Here is an 18333-nt window from a genome sequence, read left to right as displayed (position 1 = left end):
AGAGAGAGAAAGAGAGAGAGACAGAGAGAGGATATAAAACAGAATGGATCATGGGTATGATAGGAGTATTAAAATAAGAAAAAAGTATCACGGAATTTGAAAGGGTAGGGAATAATTTATGACAACTTGTAAAATTAGATTAAATTTTAAAATTAGGTGCCATTTTAATTTCATAAAATTGAACCTAATTTTATTTATGTAAATAATGTTTTTAAATCACTTTTTTTTTAGCCCTTAATATAAGTGCCCAAAATGAAATTGCCATGGGAGAAATGTTCCCCTCATTGGAAGAAACATAATCACTAAAGTGAACTTTCACATCTGCCTAGATGTTCATGCAGTAAGTTTGAACGTGATAAATACTTAACATTTAATTTTAAACAAAAGGTATAGTCATTAATCTGAAGTCTGCCATAAAACAACATATGATTCATGATTAAGTTCAGCCTACAGAGTAGTAGTAGACGAAAGAAAGGCTTGGTATCTCTTAAGCCAAATGTGGCTGAGTACTTGAAGCTCTAATTTCATGAGAATTGAAGCTCATTCAGTCTACACGTTGACTCCTTTTAAATTCATGAAATTCTTCAATTTTAGGTAAAAAATGGAAAGCACAGCATGATTTATAAGTAGCAGCTGAAATTAATTTTAGAATACATCAGCCATTTTGCCACTAATAAACTACTTTTGGCTATGAATGCACAGCCATGCAAAAATGGAAAATTGTGATAAATATATTTGATATATACATGTTGTTATGAAGTGTGCAGTTTAAGAATTATATCATATGGTTGCAAGCAACTGTCTCAATGTCAACCTCTCTATGCTTTGGTTTCCACATCTGTAAAATAAAGATATGACACCAATTCCATAAAATACTTTAGGTAATGCTTAGCACAAAGGAAGTGCTCAAAAACGTCAGCGGCTACTGCTACAACTGCCACCGCCACCACTATCATTATATATACCATTGTTTCTGGTGTTATTCCTCCCTACCATGAGTATCAACAAATTAGCTTCCATCAAAAAACAGACAAAGTCCCCTTAGCATCATATACAAATAAAATATTCCTTTTAATAGTTGTGCCCACTTACCACCACGTAAATCCAAGTATTGTAATTAGGTTCTACAAAGGTTACAAAGGCAAATCTGTCTGCATATTGAGAAAAATCCTCTAATATGGGAGACTTGACAAAGACATAATTGATACATACAAATAGATGATATGCACAATTAGACATATATGAAGGTGGTAAAATTCTTAATGGTGTGGGGATTACAGCGTTGTCCTCAGATACTAATAAGCCAAAGCTCTGAACAAGTGGCAAATTCTAAAATATCCTTTAGAAGATACTTAGCATGTAATTTAGTCAGAAGGAGAGGTTATATTGCTATTTTTTTTCAAATATCATGATTTTTAATTGTTTCTTTTTTTTTTTCTTTCTTATTTCTACTCTCTAAAGGGATTGAGCTTTCTTATTCCCTTATTTACCTCTCTATAGTTCTGGAAATTATATATACTATTTCTATTCTTTAAAAGTTTAATGTAAGTAATTGACTTAAAGACTAAATTTAATCAATAGCTCTACTCTCTTCTGGAACAATTCTGGGAACTTGGATCTTTTAAACTGTGATGATGATTTTATATGTGTGTATGTGTGTATGTATGTATGTATGTATGTGTGTGTGTATAAATGTGAGATGGTGTCTCGCTCTGTGACCAGGCTGGAGTGCAGTGGTGCCATCTCGGCTCATTGCAACCTCTGCCTCACGGGTTCAAGTGATTGTCCCGCCTCAGTCTCCTGAGTAGTTGGGACTACATATGTGCGCCACCAGGCCCAGCTAATTTTTGTATTTTTACTAGAGACGTGGTTTCACCATCTTGGCCAGGATGGTCTGAATTTCTTGACCTTGTGATCTGCCTGTCTGGGCCTCCCAAAGTGCTGGGGTTATAGGGGTAAGCCACGGCACCCAGCCAATGATGATATATTTTTAAATTGTTGCTATTCGCAGTCAGTGCTTAAGTAGGTTTATCCTGACATTTGCCATTCTCTTTGTACACACTTGCTGCTTACATTTCTTTCCTTCTGGGTTCAGTTCTTTACTCCTGATGATCAACTTTTACTAGTTGATTCAGTGAATGTGAATGTAAACTCTCCAAGTCTTTATCTGACATTTTATTTTATTCCGCCTTTTAAATATAGTAGGCTCTTTGTTCTGTGGGGTTCTGCATCTGTGGATTCAACCAGCTGGGTGTCAAAAATATTTGGAAAAATCAAATCAATAAAAAATAACAATATAACAGTAACAACAAAAACCAATACAGTATAACAATCATTCACATACCATTTACATTGCATTAGGTATTACACGTAATCTAGAGATAATGTAAAGTATATGAGAGGATATGCATAGGTTATATGTAAATAGTATTTGCCATTTTACATAAGGAACTTCAGTATCTGCAAATTTTGGTATCCTAAGAGGTCCTCGAACCAGTTTCCGATGGATACCAAGCAACGACTGTCATAGTTTGTCAAGTAAAGAATTCAAAATTGACCATTTGCTCCCAGCAGTTTTAAGATATTATTCCATAATGTTCTGACCTCTGAAACTGCTGCTAAGACTATTATTTCTTTTTAGGTAATCCGTATTTTTTCTCTGGTTTCTAGTTTTGTCTTTGATGTTCTGCAGTTTCATCATAATTGATCTAGATATGATATTCATTTTATTTCTCCTGCTTATAAACTTTGCTTCTTTTATCTGGATATTTTATCCTCTGCAAAAGTTATTTAATTTAGCTAGATAGAACTTTAATTTATCCTACTTATAACGTTTTTTTTCTTTTATCTGCACATTTTATCCACTGCAAAAGTTCTACAAATTGTCAACCTTTCCAAATATTGCAGCTTACCCATGTACTTTATTTGTTCCTTCTGGAATTCCTACTAGATGTATGCTGGTCTTTTCATTCAATCATTTATTGCTCTTAAATATTTATTCAGGTTATTCCATTGCATTTACCCCTTGGGTAGTATTCTGGCTAAAATTTTAAGTTATAACTTCAGTTTATTAATTCGTTTTCAATTATACTTGTTTGCTATTTAAGTAGTCCACTGATTTCTTATTTTAATAACATATTTTTAAAGAATTTTAGAAATTCTATTTACTTCTCTTTAACCACTAGAATTTAAACACAAAGGGGACAAAGATTTTTCATTGTTAAAAACTGTATACCAGTGCCTCAAGTAATGCTGGAATGTATACACTCAATATTCTTTCAATGTGTGGGTTTAAAAGCCTCTTTTCAGGCCAGGTGCGGTGGCTCATACCTGTAATTCCAGCATTTTGGGAGGCTGAGGTGGGTGGATCACCTGAGGTCAGGAGTTCAAAACTACCTTGGCCAACATGGTAAAACCCCATCTCTACTAAAAAATACAAAAAAACTAGCCAGGCATGGTGGCAGGCTCCTGTAATCCCAGCTACTTGGGAAGATGAGGCAGGAGCACTGCTTGCACCTGGGAGGTGGAGGTTGCAGTGAGCCGAGATCATGCCACTGTACTCCAGGTGGGCACCACAGCAAGATTCCACCTCAAAAAAAAAAAAAAAATCTCTTTTCATTTTTTTCATGATGTTTTCTTCTTCATTAGGAATCTCTTTTGCTACCTCTTTTCCTGATAGTTTATTATATAAAATTCCAAAAGATCATGATTTTCATTTGTTGCATTTGCTTACTCTGCCTCATTGATTATTAATTGTTAACATTTTATCACAACTCATCTTTAGCGGGTTTTGTTATTTCACAGGAATCCCATGCATCATAGGTGTGGAAGCAACAATATGGAGTGGGTTATACATTTACTTTTTTAGACTATACAACTGACACCAAGCCTTTTTCTTTTCTTTCCTTTTTTTTTTTTTTTGCGTTGAATTTCATGGCTATGGATTTTTCCCAACTACTGAGTTAATATAAATTCATACTAATAATATAAGCATACAGTTTTGATGTCTCATGGCAGAAGCATTCACCTCATCATCTTCAAAAATAAAGAACAGCTCTTTCAGGCTTCATATTAGAGGACTGACTTCTAGGTGCCCCTTGTACAGACCCAGGCGATGTCTCATCTTCCATGGAAAATTTAAAACTTAAACCTCAAAGTGTCAAGTCCTATATTAATGCTCCACTCCATTCTCCTTCCTTATCAGCGTATCTACCTGAATGTTATTTTTCCAGTTTTGACTCCATCTTTACGTCTAGCAAGAGGATTTCCCTTTACTTAAACTTTAATTCTCTATTCTTACCACCTCTTGGTTGTAATTTATCCAGCATATTTATATGCCTTTATTGGAAAGGGAGGTTACAACAATTGAACCTACTATGTTTCAGAAAGGTGGCTTATTCTAAAATCCTTGAAATCCCCATTGTCCTCCAGTAACACAAGTGGTCCAGGAGGAAAATGTAATATAGTGCCTTTAGCTGAGTTGTAATTTTAAATAAGTAAATTAATCAACCAAGCAAAAAAATAATTATGAAGTATTTAAGAAATATCAATCTCACCAATAATTAATTCAAAAACTGTTCTCTGCCAAAAAAAATTTAAAGTAAAGTAGAAAATAAGACAATTCAAAAGTACTTAACACCATATGATTGATTTTTATTCTTTTTCATTCTCCTGAGTTTCGATATAAATACAGAAGAAAAATGACAGGATATTAAAATATATATCTGAGCTAAGAATAGATGTGCTAATAGTATAGTAAAGCTTACACAAGAGGGGTATCTAAAGATCACATTACAAACCAGAAATAATCACAAACAAGTCCCTAAAATGAACTATGGGGTTAGGAAAGGAAGAATATAGTCAGCGCATATATATTGAGCCTTATTTACTTCCTCAATTAGAAGTTTAATGAAGTTTGATGACTAAACTGAAATGGCCTTCTCTCTGCATTTTAATATATGCATATGATAAGAAAAGACCAGAAAGTTGCTTCATTTTACTTTTTCTCAAAATAAAGTCAAATAGCCCTAAATTAGACATTTCATCTCAGTACAGCCAAGATACTTAAAAGCTTATAGAAACTCATTCTTAAAAATGGACCTGGTTGAACAAGATTTGATAGTGGCACAGAGAAAGATTTAGCAGGATACATATCATGAATAATTTTTATAGCCTAGGTGAGAAACGATGAGGGATTAAAGTTAATGTCACAAATTATTATAGAAGATGATCATTAACCTCAGCAGGTTACCTTGAGCACATAGAGCTTGTGGAAGTAAAGCCACATTTAAAACCACACAGTCTCTTCCACTCAATCCCCAAACAATATCCTCCTCAATTTTCTAGTTGTATTAATTAATCCCACAATTCTGAATCTTCAGGTTCTAGATCTAAAAATCTGATTTTTATCTGTTCTAGGTTGGGTTAATTTTTCTTCCAAAATGACACCAAGCCCCTTTTAATTTTGGCGAAACAGCAAAATTCATAATAAAACTCATATTCTCCCTTAATATCCCACTTCTAAGGCTTTATTTTAAAAACATATTCCGAAATATGAGCGACATTCCCCACATGATTATGTATAAATGTGAAAAATTTGAAAGCACTTGAGAGTCCAACAATTAGGATTGGATAAGTAAATAAGGGCCTTAGACTTCAAAGCTAGGAAATATTATGTAACCTCTTTAGGATTAAGTACGATATTTTTCATCTTCTGTTTTCCTCTTTGATTTGGCACTAGAAAATTACAGAAACAAACTGGAGGTATACATCTTATAACATTTTTATTCACTCAATTGTGAAACAAATATTGAGTGATTACTAATCATTAAATATTGGGCATTTTAAAGTTTAACTAGATTTAAAAATGTAAAAGCACATGTATATGTTAAATAATTCAAATTGTATAAAAGGTCTTATTACAGCAGAAAAGGTATTCCCGTACCCCAATTCCTGGGTTTTGTCTTCTTGTTTACTATTTCTCGTGTATTCTACAAGAATTTTCTTCCTTTTAATTGTTATAACTGTTAAAAGTAAATAAAGCAAAGACTGAGGTAAAAATAATAAAGGATAATTGGTTATAGAAGAATTTAACATTTAAGCTTAGAGGAAGAAGAGAGGGCAACGCAAAAAATGGAGAGAAAATGCTTCATGCAGAAAGATGCTCAAGTGCCAAAGTTCTGCAACAGGCAAGAGCCTGGGGTGACTGAGAAAACAGAAAGTGGCCAGTGTGTCTGAAGCAGAGTCAAGTGCTTCAGACTTGTGGAGGTGGAAATACAGTCAACAGTTATGGAGGCCATGATAAATGATTCCTATTCTAAGTGTAATGAGAAGCTCCTGGAGAATTTTAAGTAAAGGAAATATAACTCAATTTGTGTGTTAAGAAAGTATTCTTGGCCGGGCGCGGTGGCTCAAGCCTGTAATCCCAGCACTTTGGGAGGCTGAGGCGGGTGGATCACGAGGTCAAGAGATCGAGACCATCCTGGTCAACATGGTGAAACCCCGTCTCTACTAAAAATACAAAAAATTAGCTGGGCATGGTGGTGTGTGCCTGTAATCCCAGCTACTCAGGAGGCTGAGGCAGGAGAATTGCCTGAACCCAGGAGGCGGAGGTTGCGGTGAGCCGAGATTGCGCCATTGCACTCCAGCCTGGGTAACAAGAGCGAAACTCCGTCTCAAAAAAAAAAAAAAGAAAGTATTCTTGGTGTTGCCAGGAAAATGGGAGTGGAAAGGCGATACAGTTTGAATCTGTGTCCCTGCCCAAATCTTATGTTGAATTGGAATCCCCAGAGTTGGAGAAGGGGCCTGGTAGGAGGTGACTGTAACATGAGAGCAGACATCTCCCTTACTGTTCTTGTGATAGTGAGTGAGCTCTCAGGAGATCTGGTTGTTTCCACGTGTGTGGCACCTTCCTCCTCACTCTCGTCCTCCTTCTCTGGCCATGTAAGGCTTGCTTGCTTCCACTTTGCCTTCCACCATAATTGTAAGTTTCCTGAGGCCTCCCCCAAGCCATGTTTCTTGTACAGCCTGTGGATCTGTGAGTCAATTAAATCTCTTTTCTTTATAAATGACCCAGTCTCGCGTAGTTCTTTATAGCAATGCAAGAAGAGACTAATACAGAAGGGGAAGAGTAGAACTGGTGAGTCCAGTTAATGGTTACTGCAGACAGAAAGGCAAGAGATAACAGAGGTTCACACTAACATGGATGCAACAGAGCTGAGAAAAAGCGGTAAAATAGCCATGTACTATTTTACATGGAGGCTAAGGTGGGAGGACTGCTTAAGGCCAGTCCAAGAACAACCTAGCCAACAGAGTGAGTCCCCATTTCATTTTTTAAAATAAATAAATAAATAAATAAGAAAAATAATATATTTTAAAATCTAAAAGGAAATATGATTTTCATCAATAATGGTTGTTCCATTGGAGCATGTTGGTGCAGCTCTTCACACGGCCATTCTGTTGTGAACTCTCAAAACACTGTTTCTTGACAGTACTTACACACTTTGTATGTGTTTGGGAGATGAGGGCTAAGAGTGAAACACAATTTTTGAAATTTCTAAACTTGTACTACAAAATTACTAACATCAAGAGGTATTAGCAAAACTTCCTAAAGATGATATTACCAGATTCTTTCCAAAATCACTTTCAGTAAAACCTGTTCATTTCTGAAATACCTAGGGCCTCGATGTTACTAGAACACAAATTTTACATCTATTCCCTCCTATTTGCTTGATTTACAGAATTAATCATCTAAGTTTGCTTTGTGCATTAGAATGTTATGTGTTATATCTATAATTAAGATAATTGGCTTTTTCAGTAAATAATATCCTATTTAGAGTTCAACTCAAAGTCAGTGAAAACTTTACAGGAGCACATCCTAGCTACACCAAGCAGTAAAATCCTGGCTGATTAAGATGAGGTATTTACACTGGGAGGTCAGAGACAGGCTCTGAACGTTTCTGAAGCAGAGGAAAGCAAGAAGAAGGAAAGTCGAATTTCTAGAAAGTGTGGTGTCAAGTGAGACAAGACAAGGACATTAGGAAGAGACTGGTATGTACAAATGAGCCAGGTTAGATGGAGAAATCAAGATGCAGATGGGAAAATGCGAGCTGTGAGCATTACCAGAGGCCTGCTTAAAAATGTGTTAATTACATGATGAAAGGGGTCTCTACACAGTAGGACCAAAGTATTCAAATTATAGCTGTCCTTTAACACTGTCATCTTGCAGAGCTAGAAACTTACACTATTAATGTTACCACTGCTCAAATTTGGGATGTGTCTCCTCTTTCAGATATACTTTCAAAGCCAATTTAAAATGAAAATAAAGAAAAAAGAAGGCCGGGCGTGGTGGCTCATATCTGTAATCCTAGCACTTTAGGAGGCTGAGGTGGGTGGATCACAAGGTCAGGAGATGGAGACTGTTCTCACCAACATGAGGAAACCCTGCCTTTACTAAAATTGAGAAAAAAAAAATTAGCCAGGCATGGTGGTGCGCACCTGTAGTCACAGCTACTTGGGAGGCTGAAGCAGGGGAATTGCTTGAACTCAGGAGGCAGAGGTTGCAGTGAGCTGGAATTGCACCACTGCACTCCAGCCTGGCAACAGAGCGATACTCTATCTCAAAAAAAAAAAAAAAAAAAAAAAAGAAAGAAAAAAGAAAAAACTTTTATTTCTTAATAGTCATACCTTGGTTTCTGATTTTAGCCAGTATTATTCAATTTGTAAATATGCTTATTGCTGACTGCTTCCTTAAAGACTAAGTTAACTCTTAAAGAATAAAAATATAAACTAAGTTAACTCTTAAAGAATAATTTTGACATCACTGAGGGTAACTCAAAGGGTCTGACCACAGGCTCACCTTCTGAATATCAGCTTCCTGAGATCTTTGAAGTGGGTAACCCCATCCATTGGGATGACTACCTTCTACTATGTAAAAAGTATGATAAGCATGAACAAATAATCTTGTGATTATAACTGCTTGTCTGCAGATCTGCTAGTTCTACATTTCAAAGTTTTGGGAAAGGCTTTTATGTTTTCTCTAATGAAGTGGTTAGCTCATGGCTAAGAGTTACAGAGAACATAAGATTGAAGCAATATATAATGTCACAGAATGTAACATAAGATTAAAGCAATGCATAAAGTCACAGAATGTCAAATGAAAGGGCATTAAAGACATATGAAATTATTTACTTTTACTGAGTCTTAGCCACAAAAGAAATGTGCAGATGAGCAATGAGAGCTGAAGAGGGGCTTGTCCACGTTTGATAGGAGTAGTGAGACCACTCAAAGGGATTTCAACATTTCCTTTTTAACTAAGGGGAATTTTTCACTTTAAAGTTTCCATTCTTATTCTGATTTAGTGTATCAGCATTTCAACAGTATATACACGAGGATTATGTCTAGGTTTTTCAACAGGCTTTATTGTTTTTAGTGTAACTGTTATTACCTATTTATATTTTATTTCTACAATACCAAGTACAAAGGAATTCATGGGCTGAAAACCATTTTAAAAATGTGTATAGAGCATAATGATGGGGTCAGGACACACTACCCTAAAATATGGTACCGTGGCATACTATTTTTGGAGATACCACGTATAGGAAGGTCTCTCTGACCTTCCCTGCCCTTCTCCCCTGAGCAGGTCCTAAGAGGTGCCCTACCTACACTTGGATGAAAAGTATGTCCTTATCTCTGAAAATAAAGTGCTGCAGAGAAGAATCTGAATAAACAGGCCTGGCTAAGTTTCTCCCAGTTTATTGCCATTAGATAATGCCTTTTCTCCCTATCATATTTCTCTACACCTCCCTGTTCTTCATCAGACCTACTATAAAAAACTAAGATCAAACTGTTTCTTCAGGTGTTCATTTCCTAATGAACATTCCCATGTCACATAGAACTTAAATACATTTGTATACTTTTCTTTTGTTAATCTGTCTTTTGTTGTAGGGGCTTAATCCATGAACCTAGAATAGATGAGGAGATTTTTTCCTCCTCTACAATAGTATCTATGATGGTAGTTTAATATCTGATTATTTTAATTTGTTGAAATACTTCCATATTTTTCCTATACAGCAAATCTTGCAAACAGTATTGCTAGTGATTATATCTAAATTAGCCATACATAGCTCAATTACATTAAGTAGAACCATACATAGCTCTACTTCCATTAATGTCATTTGGATTTAATTTAAAAAATGCTGCATGAACTTTCAAAAATATCTTACAGTATAATGTAGTAACATATTTTGAACTATATTTTTTCTTTGCCATTCTTTAGCATGATTTGGATGGAAAGAAACAAGAGATATGACAACTGCATGCAAAACAGCCTGGCTTTTCTTTCTTTCTTTTTTTTTTTTGAGACAGAGTCTTACTCTGTCACGTAGGCTGGAATACAGTGGCGTGATCTTGGCTCACTGTAACCTCCGCCTCCTGGGTTCAGGTGATTCTCCTGCCTCAGCCTCCTGAGTAGTTGAGATTACCGGCACATGCCACCATGCCTGGCTAATTTTTATATTTTTAGTACAGATGGGTTTTCACCATGTTGGTCAGGCTGGTCTCAAACTCCTGACCGCAAGTGATCCACTGACCTTGACCTCCAAAGTGCTGTAATTACAGGCGGCAGCTACTATACCCAGCCAGGATTGTCTTTTGTTATAAAAGACAGGAAGAAAATTGTTAAAACTGAATGAGGTTTGCAGATTAGATAATAGTATTATATCAATGATTTAGATAATTATACTGTGGTTCTGTTGCTATGTTCTGAAGTGAGCAGGGATAAACAGGCATCATGCATGCAATTTATTTTCAGGAAGTTCAGGAAAATAAATGTATATATGATGTATGGTATGTATAGATGTGTACATGTGTATATATGTACATGTGTGTATACATGCATAGATAGGTGTATATGTACATATATATACACAAACTTATAAAATCAGGGGCTCTGATATAATCCTTAAGAATTATATGAAATTTATTAATGAGTTATATGACTATATTCACATATACATATACACACACATATATAAATGGAGGGGGGTATTATGCAAAGGAAATGTAGTAAAATGTAAACCTTTTGGAAATTACTAATTCTTTGTACTATTTTTCTATAAATAAAACTAGTTGAAAGAAAACTTTAAAGAGCAATCATGGTAAAATATTTAGGGAATTCTAAAAGTCAGCAAAAAGGTCACATACTAAATTTCTAACCAATAGGTGGTGCCAATAAGTTCCATTTTTATTTTAATGATACTAGAAAGCAAATACAATGTTCAAAAATCAGGTGCACTGATCAAATTCTTATGAATTATACCAACTTGGTAATATTGAATAAAATGACTACACTGGTATGTGTGGACATAAAAATGCAACCTAACATTCTCAAAAAGCCTCCTTTCACCTCAGCCAAATAAAGAACATCATATATTTCCTGAATAGAGTGAAACTGCTCTTGCTATATATTATGGTCTCCTTATCTAGGTAATTCCTCTTAACCTTCTGTGGGGATTAAAAAGTATAGTTACAGGAATACAATCATGTACACTCAACTAAGATAAAACAAAGACTCTAGAAACTTACCTGAAGAGCAAATACGATTTCTTCTAGTTGTAAGCTACATGTGCAAACTACAGGAAATATTTCATAAATACACAGATAATATGAAAAGACTCTGAAGTTTCTCTTAGGACATACTGAACCATAGCCAACGATCTTTACACACAGTTTCAAGACTCAGAACTTAATCTGCCTCAGTAAATTATACTGGCTCAGTCTAATTTCACATTCCTAGAATTCAACTGCTATCAGAAGTGACATTTACAATATCCATTTGCTCAACAAACCTAAATCAGACTCACATTAATGAATATTTTTAGAATTTCAAATTCTCACAGCATTGCCTTTGGATTTAAAATTCATAAAACAGCACAACTTTGGAGATTTCAAACCACTCAACCTAACTAAATCTAACTGTAGAGATATAGTAATTCAATTTTTAAAAAAATCTTAAAAAGTTAAATGATCGCTTGCCATTTTCTTCCAGTTTCTAAACTCAACTAAGATAGTGGTTAATGTACCTTTGCAACATAAGTCTTAGGATAGAGGGGGACAAAGCCCAGTGAACTAGATGGATCCCTTTATTTATCAACCAGACAAGATTACAACTCCAACAGCTAGGAGGACATCAATGAAGCAAAAACAGCCTGAAAATTAGCTGGTAGTATTTGTTTCCAAAACCAATTTCAAAGTTGCCTTTTTTTCTCTTTTTTTAGTGCCAATGACCGAGGAATAGCAGGAGAAAGCGTGGAAAAACAGTACTTTTTAGGGTGAACTCAATTCTTTTGAAAACGTTTGACTGCACTGCTTCCATTTAATCAACAATTCTGTGGTCCAGAGAGAAAACAGTGGAAGTCAACATTATCCAACTGTTGTGACTGCTTACACATTAGGCACCCTAATTTCCCACTTCAATTTCTGGTGTTCTTGCTTCCCCCACTATCTTGAAGTAAGCCATTAATGTGCTTCCCTTTCAATAATGAAGCTGAACAGCTCTGGAATACCCATCTGCTGGCCATAGAACTTCCATTCCTCCACCAAGGGTATAGATCAAGGGGATATAGAACAGTGATCTACCTAGACCAAAGAGTGGGAACTTTGGTGAAAAGAGTATAGTTTTGCTTTTCTTTAAAATCGTTTTTAGGCTTCCTCCTGAGCTTCCATTCTCTAGAGCACAATTTTAGAGTGAAGAGGCTTAGGGCTGGGTTTGCCTCAGCTTGAGAGAGGCTAGAAAGGATCAGAGAGAGAGAGAAACCAGAGAAATAGAAGGCAGATGGAGGCAGGCTGTGTGGGCCCTGGCTGGGCCTCACCTTTGAGGAGATAAGGGTGGAGGAGAGCTGAGGTCACAAGGACAGGAGAACAGACAGGGCTTTGTAGCAGAAGCCAGGTATAAAGAGCATACATTTGGTTGCTTAGGAATCTGAGTATCACAGTAGGCTGCAAAATACGGATGGATCCTGCCAAAGGAAGGGAAACCCTTTATACAAGGCTCTATGGTACAGTGGTTTCTTTCATTCTTTGCAAAGGTTACAACACGTAGCTTTTCGTTTCAGTACAATGGCTGTAAAGAGAAAAGGTATGACTCATGGGAAAGCATGGTTTGGATCTCACTTCTGGTAGGGTTTCACTCAGGGTTCCAGTAAGAATAAGGAGCTAGTAAAATTGACAAAGCACATGGAACATCTAAAGCACAAAACACATCTAAGCATCAGAGGAACTGCCCAAGGAAAGAGAATGTGCTTCCCTTCCTTCCTGGAGCTAATCAGAAGGTCAACAATTAAGTTAAAAGAAACCAGGAAGAGATATTAGCAATCAAATCAGCAGAGACGAGATGAAGGAAACAAAGCGTAGAAGGGGTTGGTTCAATAATCCAACATATCAATAATCTAACTGTGTTATTCTAGAAGTCTTCATTAAGGAGATTAAATCAGAATCTATTTTGAAACAATGAAAATAGGCAACTTAAGAGGTGAGGATAGAATATTTCAGATAGTGGCTTCAAAGTGGGCAAACAATAATAATGGCTGACATTAAACACACTTATCATGTATGAAGTCCTATGGTAAGTGCTTTGCATACGTTTTTCCTTCTAATCTTCCCAATATCCCTTAAAGGATTCAAACCTAGGACATCCTGCTTACAGAGAAAAAGCTCCTAAATACTACTCTATACTCTCTAAGAGATGACTCCTGTCTGTAAGCAGAGGGCAATTTGTGGTTTGGTTGAACTAGAATCCTTACCTTTAACACAGGCCTTAAATAGGATCATTTGCGTTAGGGTCTATCTGGAGATATAAATTGAAGCCTATCATCAAGAACTTCACCAAGATTCAAGAGGCAATTGGGTATCACCTCAGAGTTTGGACAATGATATATTCGAGCAGCCTAACAACAGATGAATGTTGTTCTGCACAAGGCATAAGTGAAGGGGGAAGGGCTGTGAGGTGAAAAGGAGTTGGGAAAGACATGTAGCCAACAGTTCAACACACCATGGTGAGTCAAGACCACATCTATGATGGCAGGAAGGTCAGGAACTACATGGGAAAAGTCAGAAGGTCAGGATTAGTTTGTTATTTGTTTATCCACATAGAGGACGAATGTAAGCAAATTAAGATAACAGGACTCCTGAGGAGAAAGAACAAGATACACAACTCTTCTATTCACAGTTAAAAGGCAGAAAGGAGCAAGGCATAATGGATTTGTTTATGATGCATAAGAAGAACTTAAAAAAATGTTAGTCTTTAAACTGAGCCTGGAGTAGCACTGACTCAAAAGTATAATGTGAGTCATGAATGAAATTTAAACTTCCCTAGTCACCATATCAAAAAAGTAAAAAGAAAACAAAATTAATTTTTTTTTTTTTGAGATGGAGTTTCGCTCTTGTTACCCAGGCTGGAGTGCAATGGCGCGATCTCAGCTTACTGCAACCTCCGCCTCCTGGGTTCAGGCAATTCTCCTGCCTCAGCCTCCTGAGTAGCTGGGATTACAGGCACACACCACCATGCCCAGCTAATTTTTTTGTATTTTTAGTAGAGATGGGGTTTCACCATGTTGACCAGGATGGTCTCCATCTCTTGACCTCGTGATCCACCCGCCTTGGCTTCCCAAAGTGCTGGGATTACAGGTGTGAGCCACCGCGCCGGCAAAATTAATTTTAATAGCATATTTTATTTATCCCACTATATTCAAAATGTTATTGTTTCAACATGTAATCAATATGAAAATTATTGATGGGATATTTTTCATTTTTCTTATTGGGCCAAGTCTTTAAAATCTGGTATATTCTTTACAATTACAGTACATCTCAACCCTAGTGGTATACTAGGCTCGTGTCCAATGGTCAATAGCAACATATGGCTACCGTCTCCTGAATTAGACAGCACAGGTCTAGGGTAAATTTAATGATAAAATGATGGTCAATGGTATCAAGAAACACCAAAAGGTTTGGACTAGAACTGGATTTGGCTGGAAGTCTACCAGTGAATTGCACAAGACATGTTCTCTAAAAAACAGCAGCTCTACCATCTTACTGAGGGGGTATGGAAATTAAACCATTTTATCCATAGAAAATCAGGAGAATTATCATTCCTTTGTGGGAAAAGAGAAGACAAGCATACATAGTAGTTGCATGTTGTATTTCATTTCTCCTGTCTCCTCTGAGTCTTAGAGACTCTGGCCTCAATAGTAAGTGCTCTAAGTGTCTTGTTTTTCAGTGGTAGATGCAGGACTTTGTCCAAAAAAAAAAGCCCATCTGCATCAAATAAAACCCAAGTTATCTCCCCAACTCTTGGGAGAGGGAGGAGAAAACTGATCTCACCACTCATTACAGTCTCAAGCATTGCCGTATGTGTGAGTTGGAGGTACTTATGGCCCTTATTGAACTGAACCACAAAGCTCTGTCTACAGTGATTTTTCTCTTTGCGGGTCAGTTTGGTCTAGCAAGACGTCTAAGGGTCTGAAAAAAAAGGTGGTCTGAATTTAAATTCCGGTTCTCCTAATTGCCAGGTGATTGGTCTACAACACCAATATCTATGTTCAAGGTGCTTTTAAAAATCAGTTTTAAAAAACAACATATTCAGTTCAAAAAACAGCTTATTTAATTTGAAGTTTCTTTATGTCAATTAAAACAGATGGCTGCAAGCTTTGTTTTGCTTCAACATGGGTCTGAAAGGTGGATAAGAACAAACATATTTACCAAGTTTTTGTCTACTGACCAAACTTCAGGATATCATTATATATGGTATGCAATCTATATATGCTATATAATGTAGTATAAACTATATGTTACTAGTACAATACTATGTACCATATACAACTTATAGTGGTATATAATATTTCAGCTCCCCTCTGAATGAGCATACATACATTATTCTTCACATGCCATTGCAGTCGGCATCACTTTCCTTTTTAGCCACCTTCAATCTGTGAACCTGTATGTTTGTCAATAATGTTGCTGCTCGCAGCCAGCCATACGCAGCGAAGCATGTGTTTATTGGACCTCCCTCAAGACTGTTGCTTATCAAACTTGTTTCCACAAAACGGTCACAAATCCAAGCATATTTCTCATGTGATTTTTAGCTTTCAGTAACAACTTAGAGGTCTGAAGACTTGGTACCAATGAACAAATTCAGATTACCTGTATCTTTTTTGTTTCAACAAGAATGGAATACATTTTTTATAGGGAGTTATAAGTACAAGCCTATCATAGCATACGAAGATGTACCAGAATGTTCATAGAGCATTTTTAAAGTTAGGGAGTGAATAGAGAGAAAAACAAAGGGCGGATAATTTCCTTCCCACACAAATAAAGAGCTTGGAATGAAAAGTATAGGGAAAGTCAGCCAGCCCATACACTCACCTGCATTGGAGCCAGTCAAGTTATAACGTGCATTCAGCTTTTTGATGATGTTCTCATGGATTTGGTACCACTCACTTTCTGTGTTACACCTATGAAAACATTAACATTCCATTAAGTTTTAATGATGCATGCGATCAAACATTGACCCTCATACTCAAAAGAGTATACCTGCTCTTTTCATTGTAACCACTGTAATGTACTTCCTTGGAGTCCCCATCAACCTGCTGCAATTGACTGCCAGTTTTAGCATGGTTGTCCCAGGATGAGCAGGAATGCCTGTATCTGGTAATGCCTGACCACCTACCTACCTCATGACAGAGGCTGCTGGGATTAACTCACAGAAGACAAGTGGACCCAAAACAGAGAGAAATCTCAGAGAACAATGCATACAGGGGAAGGCAGGCCCAAGTGAGTTTAAGTCCCTGAATTCAAACTCTCACTATTAACCAAGCTATGTTCTTTAGGTGAGTTTATTTATCCTTGTCTTAATTTCCCCATCTGTGAAACAGGGGTAATATACTAGAACTTTAAACAAACATGGCCTTAGGATAATTCCTGGCATATAATAAATGCTCAATAAATTAGTTCTCATTAGCAAGTCTCTGCCTACTGTAACATGAACAGGTTTGCCTAGCATCCAAATGCAGCAAATTAAGCAAATGAAATTGACATTAACACAGCTTGCACTGGCAAAAGACTGGCAGGATTTACCAAAGAATAATGAAATTACTCTTTCAGAGCTTCCACATGGGGCATCTCTCCATGTTCTCACCACTGTCTGTACCTCTTTCTTTTAGCTTTTATCAATCATTAGGTCATGTTATCTTCGTTTACATGGTGTAGTTCACCTGGTAGACTGTTAAGGTCCTTGAGGATTGGATCTAGGACTGGCTAATATCTGAGTTTCCTTCAGTACTTTGAATGTTGTGGATGCTGTCAGTTGCGTGAATGAATGGATGGATGTCCCTCTGCCTGGTAACTCATGATGATTTGCAAGCATATGGTTCTGCTATCCATCCTTATTGACACTAATCTCCCAGATTTGCTGGGGAAAACTTCCTTCATCTGAACATATGTGTAAATTCACTATTTTATTAGCCATGAATGTGTCCTCCCAGGAGGCCTGAACATCAAGATTCTGTACACTATCAATGAAAATCTTCCAGAGTACAGGTTCTGTTTCCTAGTGATCAAGTCTGAGTCAGATAATTTACAATTATTTTCTTACATATTTATGTATTTTATCGCCACAGGATTTTTCAGGATGAACATGATGGAGGTGATTTTTGAGCCGGTTAACAGTGGGATACCAAACTGAGCACTGAATCTTAGAAGACCGGAAAATTAAGATGGAATGGAACCATCCCACCTGTCCAGTTGTAAGACACCAAATTGCCATTGAGCACATTCTGCCTCCAGTTTTCTAATTTCAGCCCAGTAGGGGAGGAAGAAAGATGGCTTATTTCCTATTAGATAGTTAAGTGATTTCCAGAATTCATGCTTTTAGCTTTGAAAACTAAAAAACAAAACAAAACTAAACAAAACCTCCTAAAGTATGTGACTAAAATATCTTCCATGCTCTGGCAGGCTTTTGTTATTTATTTGAGTCCCAGATGGGCTTATTTCTTAACAAATAGAAATTTCTCCCAAATTGTTTCTAATAAGCACTTTCCCATGTTCGACTAAATTCACAGTTCCTTCCTAATCTACAGTGACTGTTTTGACTGGTTAGTATTACTCTTGAAACAGCGCCACATTTGCTGAATGGGCATCTTTAAGGAATTTCTCTTAGAACAAGAATTACCCAAAACCTCATTTGATGCTTAAGGAAAAGCAGACAATAAAAAAAGCCACAAACAGCAGAACAATTTGTCTTCATGAGTGTGAGTGTCTCCCACAGGCAGGGGTCCTGTTCAG

The 18333-nt window shown here is 36.6% G+C and overlaps 1 protein-coding gene across 4 annotated transcripts in view; it reads right to left on the bottom strand.

Moving 5' to 3' along the window:
- The window catches only part of DOCK4 (dedicator of cytokinesis 4), a 483746-nt gene that overhangs the window by 194020 nt on the left and 271393 nt on the right, over nucleotides 1-18333 (bottom strand). For all 4 annotated transcript variants that reach the window (XM_032275667.1, XM_032275665.1, XM_032275666.1 and 1 more), the window contains exon 12: nucleotides 16417-16505. In XM_032275667.1, the coding sequence (XP_032131558.1) occupies nucleotides 16417-16505 (89 nt within the window). The remainder of the gene's footprint in view (nucleotides 1-16416; nucleotides 16506-18333) is intronic.

This window comes from Sapajus apella, unplaced genomic scaffold (assembly GCF_009761245.1).
Source record: "Sapajus apella isolate SASKATOON/1434 unplaced genomic scaffold, GSC_monkey_1.0 scaffold7, whole genome shotgun sequence".
In the NCBI taxonomy this organism is placed as follows: Eukaryota; Metazoa; Chordata; class Mammalia; order Primates; family Cebidae; genus Sapajus; species Sapajus apella.
This window is presented reverse-complemented; position numbering and strand designations above follow the sequence as displayed.